The 25,459-nt window shown below is 38.4% G+C and overlaps 1 protein-coding gene across 1 annotated transcript in view; it reads right to left on the bottom strand.

The window, feature by feature from the left end:
* The window catches only part of LOC124776698 (mucin-12-like), a 321,070-nt gene that overhangs the window by 9,896 nt on the left and 285,715 nt on the right, over positions 1 to 25,459 (bottom strand). Inside the window, exon 7 of the mRNA XM_047251803.1 lies at positions 3,178 to 3,638. Within this exon, the coding sequence (XP_047107759.1) occupies positions 3,178 to 3,638 (461 nt within the window). The remainder of the gene's footprint in view (positions 1 to 3,177; positions 3,639 to 25,459) is intronic.

The raw sequence follows: 25,459 nt of genomic DNA on the forward strand, positions 1-25,459 counted from the left end.
GAACAACAACACAAATCTGAGAGCAAGCGCGTGCGCACGCAGGCAAGAGCGCGCACACACAAACACACAAAAATTAGCTACACAAGGCACCTACAGTTGAGACTCATCTAGAGACATCGCAATGAGCTGGTTTGTCCCAGGAGAGTGTAATAAGACTGTTGCTGTTCGACTTACAAGGGAAAATCGCCAACTTGAATTCATATTATAAGGAGAAAAAAGCAAGATATCAGTTTAGAAGCTATACATTCAGGAAGTCATAACTGCGTGTCATTAAAGTTATGGTCAAGATTTTCACTTACGGTCAATTGTTGGGGTGATATCTTGCAAGCGTGCAGTTTTCTTCTCAAAATATGTGGTCAAGTTGGTGGTATTTCATTGTTGGTATATAGTAACAGTTGAAATCTTCGGATTTTTAAAGATCATGAATTTGCCTATGAGCCTTATGCTTTGCACAAGGCTCATAGCCACCATGTTATTAATGAAGAGAAATGCAAAGTTTCACATTTTTTGAAATGGAGAAGTATGGTATCCTTTGACTACCAGATCAGTGAGTCACAACTACAGTCAGTCATATCATACCCACATTTTGGAGTAACAATATGTGGAGAGGTCTACAAAATGGAAATCACATAACACTCAATAACACTACCGTATTTACTCGAATCTAAGCTGCACTTTTTTTCCGGTTTTTGTAATCCAAAAAACCCCCTGTGGCTTAGAATCGAGTGCAAAGTAAGCGGAAGTTCTGAAAAATGTTGGTAGGTGTCGCCACAACTAACTTCTGCCTTCAAATATATGTAGCGCAACACAGGTATGCTTTGCAGACACCAAGATAAATGCTGGCACCAAAACCTCTGCATCAGTAAATAAATTAAAAGAAAAGGTAGAAGAATGTAAACATTGTGCCACGTATTCTTTCGTGTTTGCTGCTATCTCATTTAAATCCTGTCTGCCTAATAAACTACGAAACTAGACCAAGACAACAGCAAACGCGGATGAATATACATATCATGTCATGTTTATATTCGTATTATTCTTATGCTGAATAGTGATACAGTCAGAAATGAAGCACGGCAATTGACTAAATTTTTAAATCTAAGGTGACTAATTTCTGTGCAGAATGTAGTGTACTAAAGAGGCGTCTGCAAAGATTTTCAAATGGAGAAAAATTTTCGCTGAACTCTCGTTCAGAACATCCATCATACACAGCTATTATTTGGTTCTTGTTGATCATTATCAGAGAAAGCAGCAGCATAAGTAACAACAAATAGCAGTCTCTTGCCATTGTTTCGCTAATGAGATAATTCCTATCTCTTTCTTTTAATTGTAAGCAGTGGTAGCGCACACTAAGCAAGCCACACCACGAGCGGCGACAGGCCGTAAACACTCGTTATCAGAATGCAACAAACAATGCATGACACAGTACAATAATGCATTTTCAGCGTAGAGTGACGTAAACACCTATAACAAAGAGAATGGCACTTATCAGATCAAAGCAAAATAAGCAATCGATTCAAACCAGACGAAGCACGTGAAAAAGGAAGGGTACCCGTATAAATATGGACGGAGTGCCTGACACATAGCAATGGCTACGTGGTAAAGCTTAACTGTTAAGCTTACGATTTGAACCAAACTACTGTAGCTGTATCTTTATCCATTCGACCTCAATTGTGTTTCACGTTACAATGGACCAACTTTGTTTCGATTTGGAGGAGCGGTCTAAAACTTTTCTCTCACCTTCAATTTCGAGTCTCAAATTTCAGGAGCAGCTTAGATTTGGGAAATTTTTTTTTCCTTGATTTCGAGTCTCATTTTTCAGGTGCAGCTTAGATTCGAGTGTGCCTTATACTCGAGTAAATATAGTACTTTTGCCCAGACTGACAAGTAGGTTTTGGGAGGATATCAGAGAAAATGTTACATAAATTGGTGTAATAAATTTCACCCTCAATACAATACTATGAAAAGGAAAGTTGCTACTCACTATACTGATGCTGAGTCACAGATACGCACAACAAAAAGACTGTCACAAATAAAGCTTTCAGCCTGTAGGTCTTCATCAAAAATAGCGCACAGACACGGGCACTCACGCAACTCGCACACACGTGACTGCAGTCTCAGACAACTGAAGCCGTACTGCACTCTGAGACTGCAGTCATGTATGTGCAAGTTGCATCTGTGCGTGCGTGTGCGTGTGTGTGTGTGTGTGTGTGTGTGTGTGTGTGTGTGTGTGTGTGTATTTTTGATGAAGGTACTACTGGCCGAAAGATTTATTTGTGACAGTTTTTCTGTTGTACCTATCTGCGACTCAGCATCTCCGCTATATGGCGAGTAGCAACTTTCCTTTTCATAATTTTGTTACATTCCATCCTGTGTTTTCCACTGTTTGATTTTCACCCTCAATACAGTTGTTGGACTTGAAACTTGACCATTTTGAGGGCAAGAAAAGATGCAGTGAATGCAGACTGAAGACTTCATCTCATATCATAAACCAGAGCGAGACTGGTGCAGTAAGTTCCACACTCCACAACAAACAATGGTTATCAATGGACAGTTGGAGAATGCTTGTGGGGTTAGAACTGCTTGAATGTGATCATGTCTGGAAGGTATGATTACCTACCTCTGTTTAACTGAAATAATTGTCTAATTTAATTTATGTCAAACCTACTTCTGTTTAGTTGTACATGGATGCTAACGACCAATCTGTTTTGCAGTCAAACACAAGAGGGGCAAAAATGAAACAAAAATGTTGTGTTTTGCTTTTATAGTGGTTGTTCTTATGGCTCTGAATCCGTTTAAGTCTTTCTGAGAATTTAGTTGGTATTTTGTGGTTAAATTAATCAATCTATTGAAAGATCAAGACCCTAGTAGATAAAGATTTATGAAACTGAAATAAAACTGCGCAAGGCACTATTTTAAATTCAATATCACTTTGGAAACAGAAACACTTATCACAGGAAAACTCTTTTTTGTTCAGTGGTAAACAGTAACCTTAATATAGAGTGAGGGCTCTTAAATCTCTAACACCTTACAGTTAAAGATACTGAAAATTTTTCATGGAAGTATGAGTGTGAACTAGAGCTTCTTTGTGCTCAGAAATTTGGTAGTATGCAAAATAACTGTGATATACATGAGTTCCAGCACAGTGATTTTTCACATTACTAATCAAAATGCTCTTACCTGGACTTCTGCTGGTCAACTCCATCAGGTGGCGTGAGGAACGGTGTGGGAGACAACTTCTCATTCGCTGGAGGAGTGGTGCACTGCACAAGTGGGCCAGTGGAGTGCGGGCGGTCGGTGCGGGTTTTTGTGGAGATTGCAGGTGGCAGCATCGGTGGCAGAGGGGACGGGGAGTCGGGAGGAACCGGCCTCACAGATGGCCACTGAGGTGTCAATACAGGAGGTGAGGGCGTCGTCACGGTGGCAGATGGCACAGGCGGAGATGTCGCAGGGTCACAGAGCGGTGGCTGTGGCAGCTGGGTGCACTCTCGCAGAGCGACCCGCACACGCTCAACAGCGTCCTGTTGAACGTTGCGCCAACGCTCCACCTGCGGCTGCTCCGCCTCGCCTATGTTAACTTTGTACATTGTCGTCACTGGATGCGAATGGCTGCCGTAGTGCTGACTCGCAGCCTCCATCTCCTGCAAAACAGTACTGCCTCTTAATCCAGAAAAAGCACTTTATCTGCAATCACGATTCATTACACAAGTCACCGTGCAGAGCACAGCAGCAAGATTGTCTATTATCTAATGACCTCATCTACATAACATAACATAACATAAACAACAATAACTTCATAAATCAAAGTGAGAAAACATACACAAGAACATAAGCAAATAGGACAATCGAGGCAGATGATCTCAATATCTAGCTTGGGGATTGGCATATTTATGGAATTCATTTTAGCAAATTTTGAGGCCGATGGCAAACACCTATACAAAGTGTGGCTATAGAATAATGGGACTGATACTGTCACAGAGTACATAAGCATGAGCCAAAGATGAACAGCCAATATCTGTAAAGCATGAAGGCTTCTCAGTGAAGTGCAGCATCTCTGCTATCTGCAGAAAAATCAGTGTGGCCATGGCCTTTGTTTGTGTAAGAGCTGTCATTCTGTTTTTCCAGAAAAATGATAAGTGGACATATCTTTTTTTTTAAAGAAGTGTATGGCAAAGACTGTTTGTGACATATGTGAGTTTATGAGTGCTTCAAGAGTTTCCAAGACAGTCGAGAAGATGTTGAGGGTGACTTATGACTGTGATGCACTTCGACATCTAAAATGGATTGAAGAAGAAGAAGAAGAAGAAGAAGAAGAAGTGGAATCATCTGATTTGATCTGACCACTGGTTGTGTATCTGATCGATTCCTGAAACTATAAGATCAACAAAGAATGTGTAGCGCAAATTTTACATAACCAATTCAACATGAGAAAAATATGCGTGAAACTGGTGGCAAAAAGTCTCACAATTGAAGAAAAAGAAGCTTTCAAATTCTATTACAGCATGGTATTTCTCAGACACTGATATCATTATGTTACACACTGCCGCATGACACACTAAAATTTGGAGCTGTCTAGTGACAGAGGTTTGCAACTTGTGTCAGCAACGCAGAAGTTGACTGAGTAATACGTGTGATGCATTCACACTTGAACCGATGCTGAGAACAGAATAAAAAATTGGAGGCATTATTTTTCATCACACCCTTGTGCATAATTGATTTCTCAGAAGCATCAATATAAAAACACTGTCCAGATTCAAAAACAAACTAAGGTATCATCCATCCATAGCTTCTTCTTGTAGTTTTCTGACATTTTGATATAGCACGTTTAATATGTTTCATGACTTCACACTGCAAATTGGTGATGCCTTTGTTATTAAATGTGTTAATAATTGGTGCAGCTCTTCTATGGCCACTGGTAGCCTTGCGGCAGTCAACATGTTAAGAACAAGTTTAATTCTAACTTCACGCTGTTCAATTAAAGTGTCATTGATAGTCACCACTTCCCAACATAGTAATTTGCTCTTTACTTCCTTCTTCTTCTTCTTTTGGCAGATCTCTGGGTCTGTGTGTCTGCAAGATTAACATTAAAAATAATATCTGAAATAGTCTCTCACTTAATTGCTATTTTTGTCACAAAGCTTAGTTGCTCATAACACAGGTAACTACTGTTCCATTTCTCATATAACTGTCCACAGCAATTTGTTCAAATGGCACTGAAATGTATGTATTTTCTTTACATCAGCAATTTCTCTAAAATACTGATCATTTCCAGCAAAATGACAATCTCATAAACACATCAGCACATTAAAACCAGTCCCTACTGAGAGCACAATGCACTGTACAGATACTGCCTCTACAGTGAAACAATGTTGCTGCACCTAACAGCCAAACTGGTAATTTTGTTGTGATGGTTTGTGACCAACTTTTAAATGAAAACATTTATCAGTATTGATGTGGTAAATATACTCAGAATGGCAGATGGCGAAAATTTATATAGTGGTCAAGGACTCCTGGTGTTTCATCCACAAAATACCTGTAAGGAAAATTTTTATTAAATTCTTCAATACTGCAAGCCCTTCCTTTTAATTGTTCCTTGTGTTTATGTATGCAAAAGCAAGATTCATTGCCCATTCTATGAAGAATGTAATTATGAATTCATTGTGGCTTGGGTCTTGCACTATTTTGGACCATATTTCTCAGTCCTTGTTTTTACATTTTTTCCTTTGTTTACTCCTTTTCATTCATTATAATTTCCCAAACAAAACTATGTCCTGGAATTTAGTAAGTACTTAATTTTACATGTTACTTAGCTTATTTTAGTCTTTCCCTCCTTGTGGTGGCATGTCTTCCTATATTCAGATTCATCTAAAGATTTTGTGTGTGTGTGTGTGTGTGTGTGTGTTTTACAAAAATGTCGATGAAAATATTAGAGCTGTACACATACAATCCAATTACTTACATTTATTGATTGAAAATTATCTGCTTCAGCACCTAGTTCCAATAAAATCTGAAACCACATACAGTAAATAACCAACTCAACTACAAACACAGTATGATCGTCTACAAAGATTCAGCCTCCATTTAAACATGCACAAGATTGAGTACCTCAGAAAGTTCCATCTTCTTGAACTATTTAATTAATGAAGCTGGATAAATTCTGGTGGATAAATTCTGATATCTGAATTCTTAACAACAGAGTGACAGCTGTGTGAATGAGGATGTCTGAGCAAGAATCAAAGCAACCTGAATGCAATTCAGAGACATTACTGGTGTTCTTTGTGATAAGAAGATGCCTATCCACCTAAAATCAAAGTTATATCACACAATGGTGAGGCTTCTTGTATTATATGGCATTGAGTATTAGCCCACACCAAGAAGTGCCGCTCTCTGACTGCGTGCCCTGGAAATGCAGATACTAAGAAGATTATTAGACACTTCTCTGCTGAATCACATCAACAATACAACAGTCCGACAAATAGCTGGAGTGGCTTCAATCAATGAGAAGATACAAGACTGGAAAGTTCATTGGTATGGACACATCATATGGACACTGCATAGCTCAGTCATCACTTAGGCTATCTTCTCACTGTTGAAGGCCAGAGGCACCAATGAAGACCTGAATTATGGTGGCTGGACAATTAAACACATATCTAAGAGCAAGCCTAAATCCAGAGAGAGCGAGAGCGAGCGAGAGAGAGAGAGAGAGAGAAAGAGAGAGAGAGAGAGAGAGAGAGAGAGAGAGTGTGTGTGTGTGTGTGTGTGTGTCAGGTGGGAGGGGGGCATGTGATGTTCACTTCCACTGGCTCAGTAGCCTAAGTCTTTCAAACGGATACTTCTTTGGTGATGTGTGTGACCCCACTCAACTCCTGTTATCCTTCTGAGAAAAGGTGACCTACAGTTTAATATGGAATCTGGTGAATCTTCATGTCACCGAGAGGTGAATGCTACATCAAGACAGACTGAAAAAGTGCATTTTCTGACTGGGATTCAACACCATGACCTTCTGGTTTCCAGGCACATGCTTTACCATTAGGCACCAGGCCTGGCAGTAGCACCAGTTACTTTCACATAAAATGTGAAAGTTATTTTGGAGCTATTTCATATGGATTCACTTCAATATTCAGCTCTTTAGACTCAGCACATGTGTGTATCATTCAATGGTTGCAGTTGATATACAACATTAATTATTCTGCTGCTTTTACATTTGTAATATAATACAATGTGCATTTTATAGCTTCAGTGCAAGCTCACAGGTGTAGTTTAGAGATTAGGATCATTTGCACATATCAATAGTTCTCTCATGTTTGTGTATCTGCTCGTCACATATATCACAGAGAGATGGATTCTGGAAAGAGTCTGGCAACCTCATGTTTTGTTGTTGTTGTTGTTGTTGTCTTCAGTCCAGAGACTGGTTTGATGCAGCTCTTGATGCTAATTTATCCTGTGCAAGCTTCTTCATCTCCAGGCAACTACTGCAACCTACATACTTCAGAATCTGCTTAGAGTAATTCATCTCTTGGTCTCCACACTGGACTCCAATACTAAATTGGTGATCCCTTGATGCCTCAAAACAGGTCCTACCAACCAATCCCTTATTCCAGTCAAGTTGTGTCACAAATTCCTCTGCTCCCCAGCAGTATCAGTACCTCCTCATTAGTTATGTGACCTACCCATCTAATCTTCAGCATTCTTCTGTAACACCACATTTCAAAATCTTCTATTGTCTTCTCGTCTAAACTATTTATCGTCCATGTTTCACTTCCACACATGGCTATACTTCATACAAATACTTTCAGAAAAGACTTCCTGACACTTAAATCTATACTCAGTGTTAACAAATTTCTCTTCTTTGGAAACACTTTCCTTGCCACTGCCAGTCTACATTTTACATCCTCTCTACTTTGACCATCATAAATAATTTTGCTTCCCAAGCAGCAAAACTCACCTACTACTTGAAGTGTCTCATTTCCTAATCTAATTCCCTCAGGATCACCTGATTTAGTATGACTACAATCCATTATCCTCATTTTGATTTTGTTGATGTTCATCTTATATCCTCCTTTCAAGACATTGTCCATTCCATTCAACTGTCTCGGAAAGAATTACACTGTCACTGGCAAACCTCAAATTTTTTATTTCTTCTCCATGGATTTTAATTCCTACTCCAAATATTCTTTTGTTTCCTTTAGTGCTTGCTCTATATACAGATTGAATAATATTGGGGATAGGCTATAACCCTGTCTGACTCCCTTCCTGACCACTGCTTCCCTTTCATGTCCCCAGATTCTTATAACTGTCATCTGATTTTTGTACAAATTTTAAATAGCCTTTCACTCCCTGTATTTGGCCCCTGCCAGCTTCAGAATTTGAAAGATAGTATTCCAGTCTACACTGTCAAAAGCTTTCTCTAAATCTACAAACGCTACAAACTTAGGTTTGCCTTTCTTTAATCTATCTTCCAGGTAAGTCGTAGGGTCAGTATGGCCTTACGTGTTCCAACATTTATATGGAATCCTAACTCATCTTCCCTGAGGTCAGCTTCTACCAGTTTTTCTATTTGCCAGTAAAGTCTTCATGTTAGTATTTTGCAGTGGTAACTTATTAAACTGATAGTTCGGTAATATTCACACCTGTCAACACCTGCTTTCTTTGGGGTTGGAATTATTATATTCTTCTTGAAGTCTAAGGGTATATCGCCTGTCTCATACACCTTATTCACCAGATGGCAGAGTTTTGTCATGGCTGGCTCTTCCAAGGCTGTAAGTAGTGCTAATGGAATATTGTCTATTCCCGGGGCCTTGTTTTGACTTAAGTCGTTCAGTGCTCTGTCAAAGGTCTTTCAGTGCTCTGTCAAACTCTTCACGTAGTATCATATCTCCTATTTCATCTTCATCTATGTCCTCTCCCATTTCCATAATATTGTCCTCAAGTACATCGTCCTTGTATAGACCTCATGTTAGGTATTGATAAATGAGATTGCTCCACATGAAAAATTTCAGTTAATTTTCAAGTCAATGATTGTCACTTAGTGTGTTAAAAATTCTTTGTCCAAGGGCTGAAAAATAATGCATATAAAAAAAGAGAGAAAAGGGCTTCATCAGTTAGTCATATTTGGTCAATCAACTTGCACAAAGATATGGGTGCAACAATTTGTGAAGATATGAATGAAATTATCGCATAGACTCAAGCATAGGTAAAGCAGGTAATAGACTCTGGTTTACTGACACGATACCGGGAAAATGCAGTCAGCCTACAAAGAAGACTGCATACGGAACACTAATGCTACACATCTTATAATACTGTTTAAGTGTGTGGGACCCATACCAAATTGGTATCTAATGTATTCATGTAAAAATAGCATGAATAGGTTCATTTCATTCATGGCACAGCATCAACAAAGTGCTGAACAACTGAACCAGTAGACATCTGAAGACAGATGTCAAGCATCTTTCGAAAGCCTACTTACAAACTATTAAGTGGGGATCATCGGAATATAATGTATAGTCCCACAGAAACTATGAAAACAAAATTGGACTAATTACAGCACACAAGAGGCATTTAATGAATCATCCTTCCCACACTCCATATCTGAATGGATGGAGAGAAACCCTAAAATGTGGTAGAATGGGAAGTAACGACTTCCATGCACTTCACTGGAATTTGCAGAGTACATTTGCAGCTGTAGAACAGACACCGAACAGAACTATAAGCACTAATATTTGAGCAAAATAAGGCAACAGATATAGTGTCAGGAAACACTTTAGTTATCTAAACAACAAAGGGACATGTATTCCCCCCATGAACAAAAAACATTGCCTTTAGTGGTGAAGCTTGCATGCCTCCGCAATGCAGATATCCGTACCATAGGTGAAACCACAATGTAAGGGTATCTGTCGAGAGACCAGACAAATATGTGGTTTATGAAGAGGGGCAGCAGCCTTTTCAGTAGTTGCAAGGTTATCAGTCCAGATGATTGACTGATCTGGCTTTGTAACAGAAATTACAACAGACTTGCTGTGCTGGTACTGCGGACAACTGAAAGCAAGGGGAAACTACAGCCGTAATTTTTCCCCAGTGCATGCAGCTATACTGTATGGTTAAACAGTGATGGTATACTCTTGGGTAAAATATTCCAGAGGTAAAACAGTCCCCAAGTTGGATCTCCAGGCGGGGGCCACTCGGGGGAATGTCATCATCAGCAGAAACAAAACTGGCATTCTACAATTCAGAGTGTGGAATGTTAGATCTGTTAATAGGGCAGGTAGGTTAGAAGATTTAGAAAGGGAAATGGATAGGTTGAAGTTGGATATAGTGGGAATTAGTGAAGTTCAGTAGCAGGAGGAACAACTTCTAGTTAGGTGAATGTAGGGTTGTAAATACAAAGTCAAATAGGGGTAATGGAGGAGGGGTTTAATAATAAATAAGAAAATAGAAAGCCCACATTTACCACAGCCGTAAAAGTTTATATGCCAACTATCTCCACAGATGGTGAAGATACTGAAGAAAAGTATGATGAGATACAAGAAATATTTCTGATAGTTACGGGAGATGAAAATTTAAATGTGATGAGGGGCTGGAATTTGACAGTAAGAAAAGGAAGAGAATGAAAAATAGTAGGTGAATATGGACTGGGGAGGGGGGGATGAAAGAGGAAGCCAAATGGTAGAATTCTGCACAGAGCATACTTTAAATCATTGCTAATGCTTAGTTTAAGAATCACGAAAGAATGTTGTATATGTGGAAGAGACACTGAGACACCAGACAGTTTCAGATTGATTATAGAATGATAAGGCAGAAATTATAGAACCAGATTTTAAACTGTAAAACATTGCTGGGGGCAGATGTGGACTCTGACCACAATCTATTGGTTATAAATTGTAGATTAAAACTGAAAAAACTACAAAAAGGTAGGAATTGTAGATTAAACTGAAGAAATTGCAAAAAGATAGGAAAACAAGGAGATGGAACCTGTATGAGAGGAGAGAAGCAGAGGTTGCTGAGAGTTTCAGAGGGAGCATTAAACAATTATTGACTAGAATTGGGGAAAGGAGTACAGTAGAAGAGGAATGAATAGCTTTAAGAGATGAAATAGTGAAGGCAGCAGATGACAAAATAGGTAAAACAATGCCTCGTAGATATCCTTGGATATCACAGGAGACACTGATTGAATTTAATTGATGAAAGGAGAAGATATAGAAGGGCAGCAAATGAAACTGGTGAAAGGAAATGTCAATGTCCAAAACATGAAATTCACAGAAAGTGCAAAATGACTAAACAGGAATGGCTAGAGGACAAATGTAAGGAATTAGAAGCAAATTTCATTAGGGCCAAAGGAGTCTTCTCTTTGAAATGCTGAAGGTAGCAGGGGTAAAATACAGAGAGTGAAAGGCTATTTACAACCCCTACAAAAACCAGATGGCAGTTATAAGAGTCGACGGGGCATGAAAGAGAAGCACTGCTTGAGAAGGGAGCGAGACAAAGTTGTAGCCTATCCCCAATGTTATTCAGTCTGTACAATCAGCAAGCAGTAAAGGAAACCAAAGAAAAATTTGGAACAGGAATTAAAGTTCAGAGAGAAGAAATAAAAACAGTGAGGTTTCCTGATAAAATTGTAATTCTGTCAGAGACAGCACAGTACTTGGAAGAGTAGGTGAGTGAAATCAACAGTGTCTTGAAAGGAGGTTATAAGATCAACATCAACATCAACATCAACAAAAGCAATACAAAGATAATGGAATTTAGTCGAAATGAATCAGGTGACACAAAGGGAATTTGATTAGGAAACGAGACACTTAAAGTAGTACATGAGTTCTGCTATTTGTGTAGCAAAGTAACTGATAATGGCTGTAGTACAGATGATATAAAACGTAGACTGGCAATGGTAAGAAAAGCATTTCTGAAGAAGAGAAATTTGTTAACATCGAATACAGATTTAAGTGTTATTCTGAAAGTATTTGTATGGAGTGTAGTCATGTATGGAAGTGAGACGTGGATGATAAACAATTTATAATTTTATATAACACTCTACAGAGATCAGCGATCTTACTGTGATAAAATTATTTAAAAGCAGTCTTGATCGCAGCCAATGTTAAATTCCGGCCGGTTTCGGCCTTTTCATTACGGGCCATCACCAGAGTTTGCACCAAGTGGATGACGGCAATGGCACCATCGCCATAATCTAGATGGTGCAAATTCTGATGATGGCCCATAATTAAAAGGCTGAAACTGGTCAGAAGTTAACATTGGTTGTGATCAAGATTGCTTTTAAATAATTTTATACGCAGCTTAGACAAGAAAAGAGTAGAAGTTTTTGAAATTTAGTATAACAGAATAATGCTGAATATTACATGGGTAGAGCACCCAAGTAATAAGTAGATACTGAATAGAAGTGGGAAGAAAAAAAAAATTGTGGAACAACTGACTCAAGAGGGGATTGGGTGACAGGACCTATTGTGAGACATCAAGGGATCACCAGCTTAGTATTGAAGTATGGTGGAGAGAGAAACTGTAGAGGGAGAGCAAGAGATGAATACAGTAAGAAGATTTAGAAGGATGGAGATTGCAGTAGTTATTAGAAGATGAAGAGACCTGCACAGTATAGAGTAGCATGCGAAGCTGCAACAATAATAATACTCCAGCAGTAATTAACTGTACAATGAAACAAAACTTGGAATAATCTTATAAGAATGGTCAATGTATAGGTTGTTGGATTCCACATCGCACACACATTGTAAATAAATTACTGTGGGGCACTTCATAACATTCACACTTGATGTTTTTGTTTACAATGCAAAGATTTTTACTGAGCAAAGATACAAAGATGATGTGTGGGATGTGCAAAATGTAACATGTTAATAACAGAAAAATTAAATTACACGTATATGTACACACATTTGTATTTACAGATATTTGACTATCATTACAGTTTATAAGTTAGTTACATGAAATATAGGGTGACACAGAATAACAGGAATGTTTGAAATGAGTAGTGGAAGCCATGGGCAAGTGGCATCACTGTGGGTTTGTGACAGTTCGCGAGTAAACAGTCTGCCGTTTCAGTAATCATCGCTCAGTGGAATGGGCAACAGTGTGTGTTAACCACAAAAAAAGTTTTATAAAAACAATGGTAGTTTGTGTTCAAATGTGTGTGAAATCTTGTGGGACTTAACTGCTAAGGTCATCAGTCCCTAAGCTTACACACTACTTAACCTAAATTATCCTAAGGACAAACACACACACCCATGCCCGAGGGAGGACACTAATCTCCGCCAGGACCAGCCGCACAGTCCATGACTGTAGTGCCTTTGACCGAATTATAGTTTGGTAGCGCCACAGAGGGAGTTTCAATTTTTTTATAATTTAGGATGTCAAGATATCGTTCTGTTGAAAAACACAATAAAATGTTGGATTAACAACTTTGAAGAGAAGAAACCAAAGGACGACCAAGAAGTGTGTGTTCTCCAGCGAACATTGATGTTATACGCGAGTCTGTCTTATGGAGCCCATGGCATTCAATTAATAAGTAAGCAGCAGTGGTTGGAATGTCCCAGGAGAGTGTTCAGAGAATTCTTCATCTTGATTTAAAATTTCGTCTGTACAAACTACAGTCAACATATGATAACAAAAATAGACAACGATGATGAATTTCTAATCAAGTTGTGGATGAAAGATGAGTCACATTTTCATCTCACATGTTATGTGAATAAACAGAACTACCCTTACTGGGCAACAAAAATGCTAATGATATTGTATCTTTACGTGCTAGTAAAGTGACAGTATGGTGTAGTGTTCCATCACATGGGATTATCAGACCATATTTTTTCGCAAATGAACAGGGAAACACAATTAACTGTCAATGTCAATCGTTGTGTGGAGATGTTATGAACTTTCATTACACCTGCAAAGAACAACTTTCCACATGTTCAAGAAGCCTGGTTTCAACAGGATGGAGTGACATCACACACTGCTAGGCAGTCAATGGCATATGTGCAAGAATTGTTTGGCAATCGTGTGATCTCACGATTCGATAACATTTTCTGGTTCCCTCGATAGCCAAATTTATCAGACAGATTTTTTTTTGGTGGGGCTACCTCAAGAGCAACGTCTACACGACTCTACCAAGAACCCTGGACGAGTTAAAACAGAGATTTCAGGATGCAGTTCACAGTATCCCAGCTGAGATGATGCAGTGGTCAATGAGGAATCGCAACAGCAGATTTCATGAATGTATTCATACAAGAGGACACCATCTTAAGGACTTAATTTTTAAACAATGATAAACGCCATCAATGTTTCGTAAATGGCAAAGTTGTAAGGTTTCAATGACTATGAATGCAATTTCTTTCCTTCAAAACTTCTAGTTTTATTGGATTGTGGAAATGTTCCTGTTTTTCTGTGTCACCCTGTACAAAATTAAAAAGTTGGATGGTGGGATGAGAGCAACATATTTATTCATCACGGTAGTTTATATTTATACAATTATATACTGATATCTTAAACTATATTGATATTTTAAACTACTACAGAAGTACAAGTTTATATGCCAACTAGCCCTGCAGATGAGGAAGAAATTGATGAAATGTATGACGAGATAAAAGAAATTATTCAGGTAGTGAAGGGAGATGAAAATTTAATAGTCATGGGTGACTGGAATTCGACAGTAGGAAAAGGAAGAGAAGGAAACGTAGTAGGTGAATATCGATTGGGGCTAAGAAATGTAAGAGGGAGCCACCTGGTAGAATTTTGCACAGAGCATAACTTAATCATAGCTAACACTTGGTTCAAGAGTGATGAAAGAAGGTTGTATACATGGAAGAACCCTGGAGATACTAGAAGGTTTCAGATAGATTATAGAATGGTAAGACAGAGATTTAGGAACCAGATTTTAAATTGTAAGACATTTCCAGGGGCAGATGTGGACTCTGACCACAGTCTATTGGTTATGAACTGTAGATTAAAACTGAAGAAATCTGCAAAAAGGTGGGAATTTAAGGAGATGGGACCTGGATAAACTGAAAGAACCAGAGGTTGTACAGAGTTTCAGGGAGAGCATAAGGGAACAATTGACAGGAATGGGGGAAAGAAATACCGTAGAAGAAGAATGGGTAGCTCTGAGGGATGAAGTAGTGAAGGCAGCAGAGGATCAAGTAGGTAAAAAGACAAGAGCTAGTAGAAATCCTTGGGTAACAGAAGAAGTACTGAATATAATTGATGAAAGGAGAAAATATAAAAATGCAGTAAACGAAGCAGGCAAAAAGGAATATAAACGTCTCAAAAATCAGATCGACAGGAAGTGCAAAATGGCTACACAGGGATGGCTAGAGGACAAATGTAAGGATGTAGAGGCTTATCTCACTAGGGGTAAGATAGATACTGCCTATAGGAAAATTAAAGAGACCTTTGGAGAAAAGAGCACCACTTGTATGAATATCAAGAGCTCAGATGGAAACACAGTTCTAAGCAAAGAAGGGAAAGCAGAAAGGTGGAAGGAGTATATAGAGGGTCTGTACAAGAGCGATGTACTTGAGGACAATATTATGGAAATGGAAGAGAATGTAGATGACGATGAAATGGGAGATATGATACTGCATGAAGAGTTTGACAGAGCACTGAAAGACCTGAGTAGAAACAAGGCCCCGGGAGAAGACAACATTCCATTAGAACTACTGACACCCTTGGGAGAGCCATTCCTGACAAAATTCTACCATCTGGTGAGCAAGATGTATGAGACAGGCAAAATACCCCTCAGACTTCAAGAAGCATATAATAATTCCAATCCCAAAGAAAGCAGGTGTTGATAGATGTGAAAATTACCAAACTATCAGTTTAATAAGTCACAGCTGCAAAATACTAACACGAATTCTTTACAGACGAATGGAAAAACTGGTAGAAGCCGACCTCGGGGAAGATCAGTTTGGATTCCGTAGAAATATTGGAAGACATGAGGCAATACTGACCTTACAATTTACCTTAGAAGAAAGATTAAGGAAAGGCAAACCTACGTTTCTAGCATTTGTAGACTTACAGAAATCTTATGACAATGTTGACTGGAATACTCTCTTTCAAATTCTAAAGGTGGCAGGGGTAAAATACAGGGGGCGAAAGGATATTTACAATTTGTACAGAAAGCAGATGGCAATTATAAGAGTCGAGGGGCATGAAAGGGAAGCAGTGGTTGGGAAGGGAGTGAGACAGGGTTGTAGCCTCCCCCTCTTCAATCTGTATATTGAGCAAGCAGTGAAGGAAACAAAAGAAAAATTCGGAGTAGGTATTAAAATCCAGGGAGAAGAAATAAAAACTTTGAGGTCCACCGATGACATTGGAATTCTGTCAGAGACAACAAAGGACTTGGAAGAGCAGTTGAACGGAATGGACAGTGTCTTGAAAGGAGGATATAAGATGAACATCAACAAAAGCAAAATGAGTATAATGGAATGTAGTCTTAAGTCGGGTGATGCTGAGGGAATTAGATTAAGAAATGAGACACTTAAAGTAGTAAAGGAGTTTTGCTTTTTGGGGAGCAAAATAATTGATGATGGTCGAAGTAGAGAAGATATAAAATGTAGACTGGCAATGGCAAGGAAAGCATTTCTGAAAATGAGAAATTTGTTAACATCGAGTATAGATTCAAGTGTCAGGAAGTCGTTTCTGAAAGTATTTGTGTGGAGTGTAGCCATGTATGGAAGTGAAACATGGACGATAAATAGTTTGGACAAGAAGAGAATAGAAGCTTTTGAAATGTGGTGCTACAGAAGAATGCTGAAGATTAGATGTGTAGATCACATAACTAATGAGGAGGTATTGAATAGAATTGGGGAGAAGAGGAGTTTGTGGCACAACTTGACTAGAAGAAGGGATCACCAATTTAGTACTGGAGGACAGCGTGGAGGGTAAAAATCATAGAGGGAGACCAAGAGATGAATACACTAAGCAGATTCAGAAGGATGTAGGCTGCAGTACGTACTGGGAGATGAAGACGCTTGCACAAGATAGGGTAGCATGGAGAGCTGCATGAAACCAGTCTCAGGACTGAAGACAACAACAACAACAACAACACCTTAAACTGTAGTGGTGTGACTGTTAGGGATCCAGTCTGTGTTTGATTTATGTGAACAGTCAAGGAAATTATTTAGAAAATGTTTACTGGCTAGCTCCAACTGCTCATGTAGAATGTACTGGGTGAGCTATAGGTGTGAATTTATGTTTCTAGTTCCTCTGAGAGGTCCATTTTGTTGCCTTTGTTATTGGTATGTAATATCTGTTAGTTGTCATTAATGGTCCAATATAAAAGTTGAGGCGATTGTCACAAATAACTTCTAAATTCCTGACTTTTCTAGGCGTAGGGGATGGCAGTTTTGGTCTGTAACACTGTACAGCCTTGTTGGTGCGGAAACTAATTGAAGCTCCAGTTGTTTGGAAAAGATTGGCAAATGGGCATGAGATTTTGCCCAAGAAGGAAATTCATGCAAATAGTTCCTTTTCTACTGCTGACTGTGAATTTACTGAAGGTGGTTTATTATCTTTAGTTTTATTGTACAGGCGGTCAAGTATTTGTGGCTTACAGCAATTATTTTTAGCTACAGTTTTGATAATATTGATTTCTTTCTCCTTGGCAGATGAACTGAGTGGAATTTCATTCATATTGTTCAACATCTGAAATAAGCCATTTTGATCTGCGTCAGGTGTCATAAAGTATTGTTTAGAATTGGCCCTGGTGGTTGGTTTCCTATGAATTTCAGAGGCATGCTTTTGATTCAACTTTTTTATTCCAAGATCAAGAAAATTGATACCCTCTTTTGTCTGATGCTCAACAGTATATGAAATACAGTGAAACCCCGCTTTTACACTTTTCAAGGGACTTCAAAAAGTGGTGCAAGCTGCAGGAAAAATGTAAAATGTGGGAAATAAAAAGTTTCACATAGGATACCCCCTTGCATTTTCGCATTTTATGTATGAAGCATGTAAGTAATACATGGACTTGGTTATTATGTTATAAAAACCACTGATGTAACTGGAACCGATAACTGTCTGGGAAGTAGAAACATCTGGCTCAGTTTCATGTATCATAATCGATGTTTCTGGAAAGCCTGCAGATGTCACTCATTATTTAAATAATGAAACATTACACTAGTTACATATTGTTTCATGCTTAGCATGACGCGTTAAGAGAATTTTTTCTTGTTGTCAAGTACAAATATTTACGTAAGTATTTTGTGTAGTGTTTTCCTATGTGTTGTTCTGCATCTCTTGCACTGTAATATTTGTGCAAACAAAGTTGATACTTGGTGCGGTGGCTGACGGGAGTGACTGTAAATGCGAAATGCCTTTATGGCTGCTCCCCTCAGCCACCATCCCGAGTGGCAACTTTGTTCGCACGTGTAGTACTTGTCTTTTTGAGATTAGCAGTTACTCTGCGTCCTCAGCTATGTAAAAAACCACACACACGCCAATTATCACGCACATTGTTTGTTTGTGTAACATCACACAAAATACATACATAAGCACTGCACTTGACAACAAGGATAGATCCTCAAATGTTTCGCTCAGCATGAAAAAATACGTAACTGGCACTGTTTTTAAACCAAAAACATCTGAGCATGCGAAAAGTGAGTGAAGGTGTAAACTAGTGCTACAAAAAGCCAAATGACGAAACATGCTAAATCTGGTTTGACAGAGGTGTCATGACGATCACAACAATCATGAAACTGCGCATGTGCTGTAGAGACAGTTTGGAAATGGTTTTGACTGGTTGTGATATCTTTATTCGAACAAACCTATCTACTCCCATCAGCCACCACACCGAGTAGAGCTTGGCAGAGGCAGGAGATATGCCACGGACTGTTCCTACTTTTACACATTTACCATTTCAAATCAGCTGAGTAGAGCAACCTGGTGTCAAGAAACTTAATCACGCGATGTTCATAAACACTACGTGACAACCAACATCATGCCAGTGTCACTTTAAGTCAGTTTTTTCTCCACAAATATTTTTTCATGAAGTATAAATCGTGGGAAAATTATGAATATGTAGACACAGAATTGGGTGCGAATTAAAGTTGTAGACATAGGAAATTGAAAAGAAGCAATAAAAGAGGTTGTAGATGCTGGGAAAATGTTAATTCCAGGAACCTGAAAGTGGGGGTATACTGTAGAATCATATGCAAATGCCATGAGTAACATGCATCCCAGAATGAAATCCACTGCTGATCATTAGATGGAAGAGGGTATCAATTTCCTTCATCTTAGAATAAAAAAGTTGAATCAAAAGGACGCTTCTAAAATTCATAGAAAAGCAACCACCACAGATATAATTGTAAATAATTCTTCATGACACCTGACACAGCACAAAATGGCTTATTTCAGAACCATGTTGAACAATATAAAGGGAATTCCCCTAAGTCCATCTGCCAAGGAGAAAGAAATCACTATTATCAAAACTGTAGCTAAAAATAATTGCTGTAAGTCACTAACACACTGATGTCCAAAATTAAAGCAACAAGAGGGAATTTTACAAGGTTGCATTTATTTTGCCACAGAACAGTATAAACAGGTAATAGTAAGGTAGAAACAATGTAAAGAACACAAAATGTAAATAACTGCAACATGCATAATGGTAGACAAAAATATTCTTCGTTTTTTTCCAACTAAACGGATTTGTGCACACATTCTGAAAACTGGTTAATGTGCTCAGTACAGGGTGTTACCACCTCTGGCAGCAACATAGACCTGACAATGATGAGGTATGCTGTGAATGATGTCATAAATCTCATGTTGAGGACATAACACCCATTCTCTGTGCAGAGCTGGTTACAAGTCTTGGAGAGTGGTTGGTGGATGCTGACGTGATGAAAGCTATCTCCCTAGTGCATTCCGGACATGCTCTATAGTATTCAAATCGGGAGAGTGAAGTGGCATGCAATATCTTCCGTTTCCAAGAATACCTTAACCACCCATGCACTATGAGGTCGAGCATTATTACCCTTCAGTACAAAGTCTGGGCCCACAGCACCTCGCAACAACAGTACATGATGTCCGAAGATCTCATCACGATACCCGACAGCAGTTAAGCCTTGCTGATTCACCCATACAATTTCATGAAGAGGTGTTCAAGTGGTCAAGATAGTCCCTACCCACATCATTAGGAATCCTCCTTGATACTGCCCTCTGGGATTATGGGACTATACAGCAAACACTAACCCATGCGATAGGTGCGCTGATGTCATCGCTAGCGTGGTTGTCAGTTGAGCGGAATGTCATCTACCGTACAGACATCTGTAGACAGTTTGTATGATTATATTGTGGGTTAGACACAGGATGGAGAAATAGAGGATTGTTGCTTTAATTCTGGACACCAGTGTACTTGACCCCCTGTGCAATAAAATTAAAGATGCTAAATCACTTGCAGCAAATTCATAATCAGCAGCAGAAAATTAACTTAGACAAAATGTCATACTGCATTGTCAATCTTTCCAAAATGACAGGAGTAGAAATTAGTTATCTCACAAATAATATTGTGTAACATAACATAACATAACCAACAGCATCAAAACCGCCAGCCTACACCTAGACAAGCCAGGAATTTAGACGACTATCTGTGATGATTGCCCCAGATTTTATATTGGACGATTGGCAGAAGCTTCAGTATGAGATATCATGAACACATGGATGCCTTTGGACTAAAAAATGTAAACAATCTGCAATAACCATTCACATGAGTCAATATGGACACACTGTTTCTAGCATTAATGATGACTAACAGATATTACATATCACTAACAAAGGCAACAAAATGGACCTCTCAGAGGAACTAGAAACATATATTCATATCCACAGCTCTCCCCAATACACTCTAAATGAGCAGTTGGAGCTAGTCAATAAGCATTTTCTAAATAATTTCCTTGGACTATTCACATGAATCAAACACAGATTGGACCACTAACAGTCACACCACTGTAGTTTACGATATCAGTATATAATTGTATAAACTACCATGATAAATAAATATGATGCTCTCAACCCACCCTCCAACTTTTTAATTTTGTATTTCCTGCAATTAACTTATAAACTGTAATGATAGTCAAATATCTGCATACATAAATGTTTGTACATATATATACATAATTTACAAGATGCAACCAGTTAGCTTTGAAGTATTTTGTATAACTTTCCACTGACAAGTAAACAAAATTAAAATAAAAAACCTACTAAAAACTATTTGTCCTACTGAATGTAAGTTTACTCTCAGAGTACAAACATTTTTCTGTTATTAACATGTTACATTTTGCACATCCCACACAACATCCTTGCTCTGTTTACACCCTTTGTCAATACGAAATGAATGATATCTTTGTATCTTTGCTCAATAAAAATCTTTGCATTTAAAAAAAAAACATAAAGTGTATAGCAGATGCACTGCTCTTAACACTGACATTAAGAATATTATGAAATATGCCATAGTAATTTATTTACAATGTGTCTGCTATGTGGAATTCAACATCATATACATTGACCTGGAAAAGCACATGGACAACAAAACAAATTGCTATCTACTGGAACTTATGTAATTGAATTCAACCATTTTGCATCATATATAAGTAAATGCAAGCACTTCCGTCTGTTTTTATTAATGAAGGAACTTATTAAGTGGCACTACATACTCGAAAATTCTTGTTAAGTGTGGGGGCAACAATGTGCTGTTGGTCAAAACATCTCTGTAGCTAAAAATTTTAGTCAGCTGAAGTCCAAAACCAGTTGTGGCAGTAAAATAAATCATTTAAAAAATATTTGTGGCTGACTGCGTCATTCACCAACTATTATTAACAGTCACAGAATACACAAGACCCAACATGGATAAAATAAAATTTGTCATATTGCTTTTGTCATTAACTACTGTGGTGAGTAGAAATCTAGTCTTTCCACATTACCGTTATTCCATCCTGTACTTTATCTGCTGCTTTTAGAGAGGCTATATTTATTCCAAAAAATGTTTGTTACCCGTTTCTTAAAATTACTGAATGTTTCTTGAGAGTACTGCAACCAGTCACCTTTTGTTTTGTTTTTCAATTTTTATCATCTATGATCTCTCAGGTTTACTGGTACAATTGATTAATGGTGTACTTCCAGATGTTATGGGTTTTTACTGTGTTATGCACAATATTTTGGTGACCAAGTCAGTCATCTTCCTCAGTTGCTGCGAGGTTCCTGTGATATTACTCGCCTCCTGGACTTAAAACTAGACTGTGAACTTTTGTTAGTCTTATGCTGATATTTATAGCCAACTTTGATTCCTGGCACCTACTATGTCCTCTAATACTCTCTTGTTTTTCAGAGCTCACACTGATATTCCGTGAAACATGAATGCTCTCCGTATTTTGCAACTCTGGAGAACGTGACAGATGACGAGACTTTAAAAAATTGAGAAAAGCATTATTTAAACTGAAGCCTCTATCTCTGTGTATTGGATTTTCTGACATCTTTATTTTGATATACACTTTAAATATGCTGTCCCAGAAATCTGGCATTAGCATCCCAATATTGGTCTCTCTGTATTTTATTATATGAATGTATTCAAGGTAGTGCTCAGCAACAGCTGATTTGCTTGATTGTGTTAGTCATGCATGTCACTGATATTCCTTGCATTTCTCCTTGACTGTTCTGGTAGACTGCCCCACTTAATATATTCCACATTTGCATGGAATGCAATACACATTCGACTTTCTGAGCCCTAGATCATCTTTAATGCTACAAAGAATAATTTTTATCTTACTTGAAGGGAGCAAAATATGCTGGATGTCATGCTTCCACAGGAGTCTACCAGTATTTGCAAATAATGGACCAGCATAAGGCAGATAAGATATTTTTGGCTCCTCTTCCTCGGTCACAGTCTCAAGCTCTTTCTCAGCAGTTCTTGATTTTGACTGCATCACCCATTCAGTTTGATGATCCGAGTACACACTTCTTTGGACACTTTTCATAGGTGTTGTAACTCTTTTGTAAGGAACTTCTCGTATGAAAATATTGGAGCTCTGTTGATCACGATTGAAAACACTGACAGAATTTATGTATCACAGAATATCAATGCGAGCTCTGAAAAATGGTGCATGTCAGGAATCAAAGCCAGCTATAAACAGAGGGGGAGACCAACAATAGTTCACACTCTGGCTGGAGTCCAATGGTGAACACAAATAACAGAAAAACTTGCAGTATATGTAGACGACAGTTGGGTCAGTTGTTGTTGTACTGTGCATAAAATGGAAATGACAACTCAGCAGAACACCAGGAAGCATATCATTAATTTGTCACCTATCATTAATTAACGAAGAGATGTGAGATGGAATAGAAAATGCACTGGAAAGATGCAGAAAAGTATTTATGAAAAATGATTAACATAATTAGAACAACCAGGCAAACAATGGAAGAAGTGAAAGAAATAATCTGAAATCAAGTAATTGGAATACAAATTCAGGAAATGTAAATGTCATGAAAAATTACTGGTAAAATCAATATTGTAGAAATCTGACAAGACACTGAAGACAAATCAACCCAATTGTCCCAGAGAGATGGTATTAGGCTGAACACACTAAATAAATGAAGTCAGTTGTATAATAAACTGCACCCTATTTATTTTCATGAGCAGCAGCAACAGGGTAGGGTATAGGAGGTGCCTTTGCAACGTCTTTCAAGAAAGAACTGTAATCCAGGGAGTGAAGGATGTGCAGTCCAGTAAGGATAAACAGAGAGTAAAGACAGAGCATTTCATGGGTGAGATAAAGCAGGAGTTAGTTCAGACTTCCTCTTAGAAAATGTGCATGGGTGTTTATAACAAAAAGGGTAACCAAAGGCTTAACAAGTGTTGTAGTTGTTAATGATTTGGTTGTGTTCAGGAATTAAAATCTGCAGTAGGAATCTCATGAAGTCAGGTGGACAGGTATGAGTGTGGAAAGAAATGTAACATACTGGGATACAAAAAGAAAGGGAGTGAAAAAAGAGCTAGTGACTGTAAAGCAGACAGCAATCCAATACACACGCAAACTGGAGCTACATTTGTTTGCATATGAGACTTGGGGTCTGAAGCTATTACAGATGGAAGAAACAGCCACTTCAAGGCATTTATTAACATTCAGTGGTAAAGTTACATCTAGGGAAAAGTGGATGAAACTTCTGCCTCACAAGAGAAGCCTTCAGATCTATGTGATGAACAGGGCAAGATGCACAGCAGAAATACAATAGGAACTTGCAGAAGTGTTTCTCATTAGTAGCATGAGAAAATTCAAAGTCACAGAAACTAGAAAAATTGATAGGCAAAATAGAGCAATAATTGTGATATCAATGTATGTTGGAGGAAACACTCCAGTTTAAATACATTGGTGTTAGTTTATCAAGTTGAGAAACTTTAGGAGAACACTGGATAGGGGAAAAGTAATCTCAGTTAAAAAAAGAAAAGAAAAGAAAAAAAAGGTATACACGAGTAGTAACGTGCAATTATGTGTGAAAGTTGGAAATAAGAGACGTAAGTGCAAATTAAAAGGAGACTGAACAACTGAGCATTACTTACCTTCAGGAGAAGAAATTACAATTACCTCATCAGACACTTTTAAGAGTTGAAAAATAAAAGCAGAGCAACATCTAGCTTTTGCAACTCTTAGTTCTTTCCTGAGGGAAGAAAGAAGGATAGGTTGGGACGGAGGCATACATCACTCAGACCCTATTGTGAGGATTCTGCTTTTGTTTATAGGCCATCACAACACGGTCTGAGTGACCTACGCCTCCCTTCCTAACCTATCCCTCTTTCCTCCCTGAAGAAAGAACTAACAAGGAACCCCTTGTGTGTGAGGTCACAAAAGGCCAATGATGTTTACAGCATTTGACACCCTATGTATTGTCTACCCTGCAAACCCAATTTTGGCTTCTCATGGCAACAGGGGGCAGGACTGGAGGTATCCAATGGTGAGCACAGCATGAAACTGTCTATCATATCTGAACTGCTTAGTCAATGAGTAACTTGCTACAGTACTAGTGGCATTGACACAAAGCAGAGAATGGTAACAATAAACAAAGCAAACATTGCATTATATCTACAACAACACTTGCCAACATTAACATTTTGTCAGAACAGAAACCCAAGGAATTTCTTGGAGTGAGAAAGTGGAAGATGAAATATTAGCTTTTCAGCACGATGAGTGAGTGGGGTTTGTGTGTGTGTGTGTGTGTGTGTGTGTGTGTGTGTGAGAGAGAGAGAGAGAGAGAGAGAGAGAGAGAGAGAGAGAGAGAGAGAGAGAGAACCCCAAATCCCGTTTCCAGCAAAATGTAGTAAAGGACAACTGTAGTTCAAGGAGTGAGTACTAAAAATAATCTGCAGCAAAGGAAAACGGGCCTTGTAGTGCATAAAAAGAACTACAGACACTCCAGGGAGACCAAGGCATACTTGTTACAAAAAATGGTGTTTGTGCATTTTGAAGATCCT

This window comes from Schistocerca piceifrons, chromosome 2 (assembly GCF_021461385.2).
Source record: "Schistocerca piceifrons isolate TAMUIC-IGC-003096 chromosome 2, iqSchPice1.1, whole genome shotgun sequence".
In the NCBI taxonomy this organism is placed as follows: Eukaryota; Metazoa; Arthropoda; class Insecta; order Orthoptera; family Acrididae; genus Schistocerca; species Schistocerca piceifrons.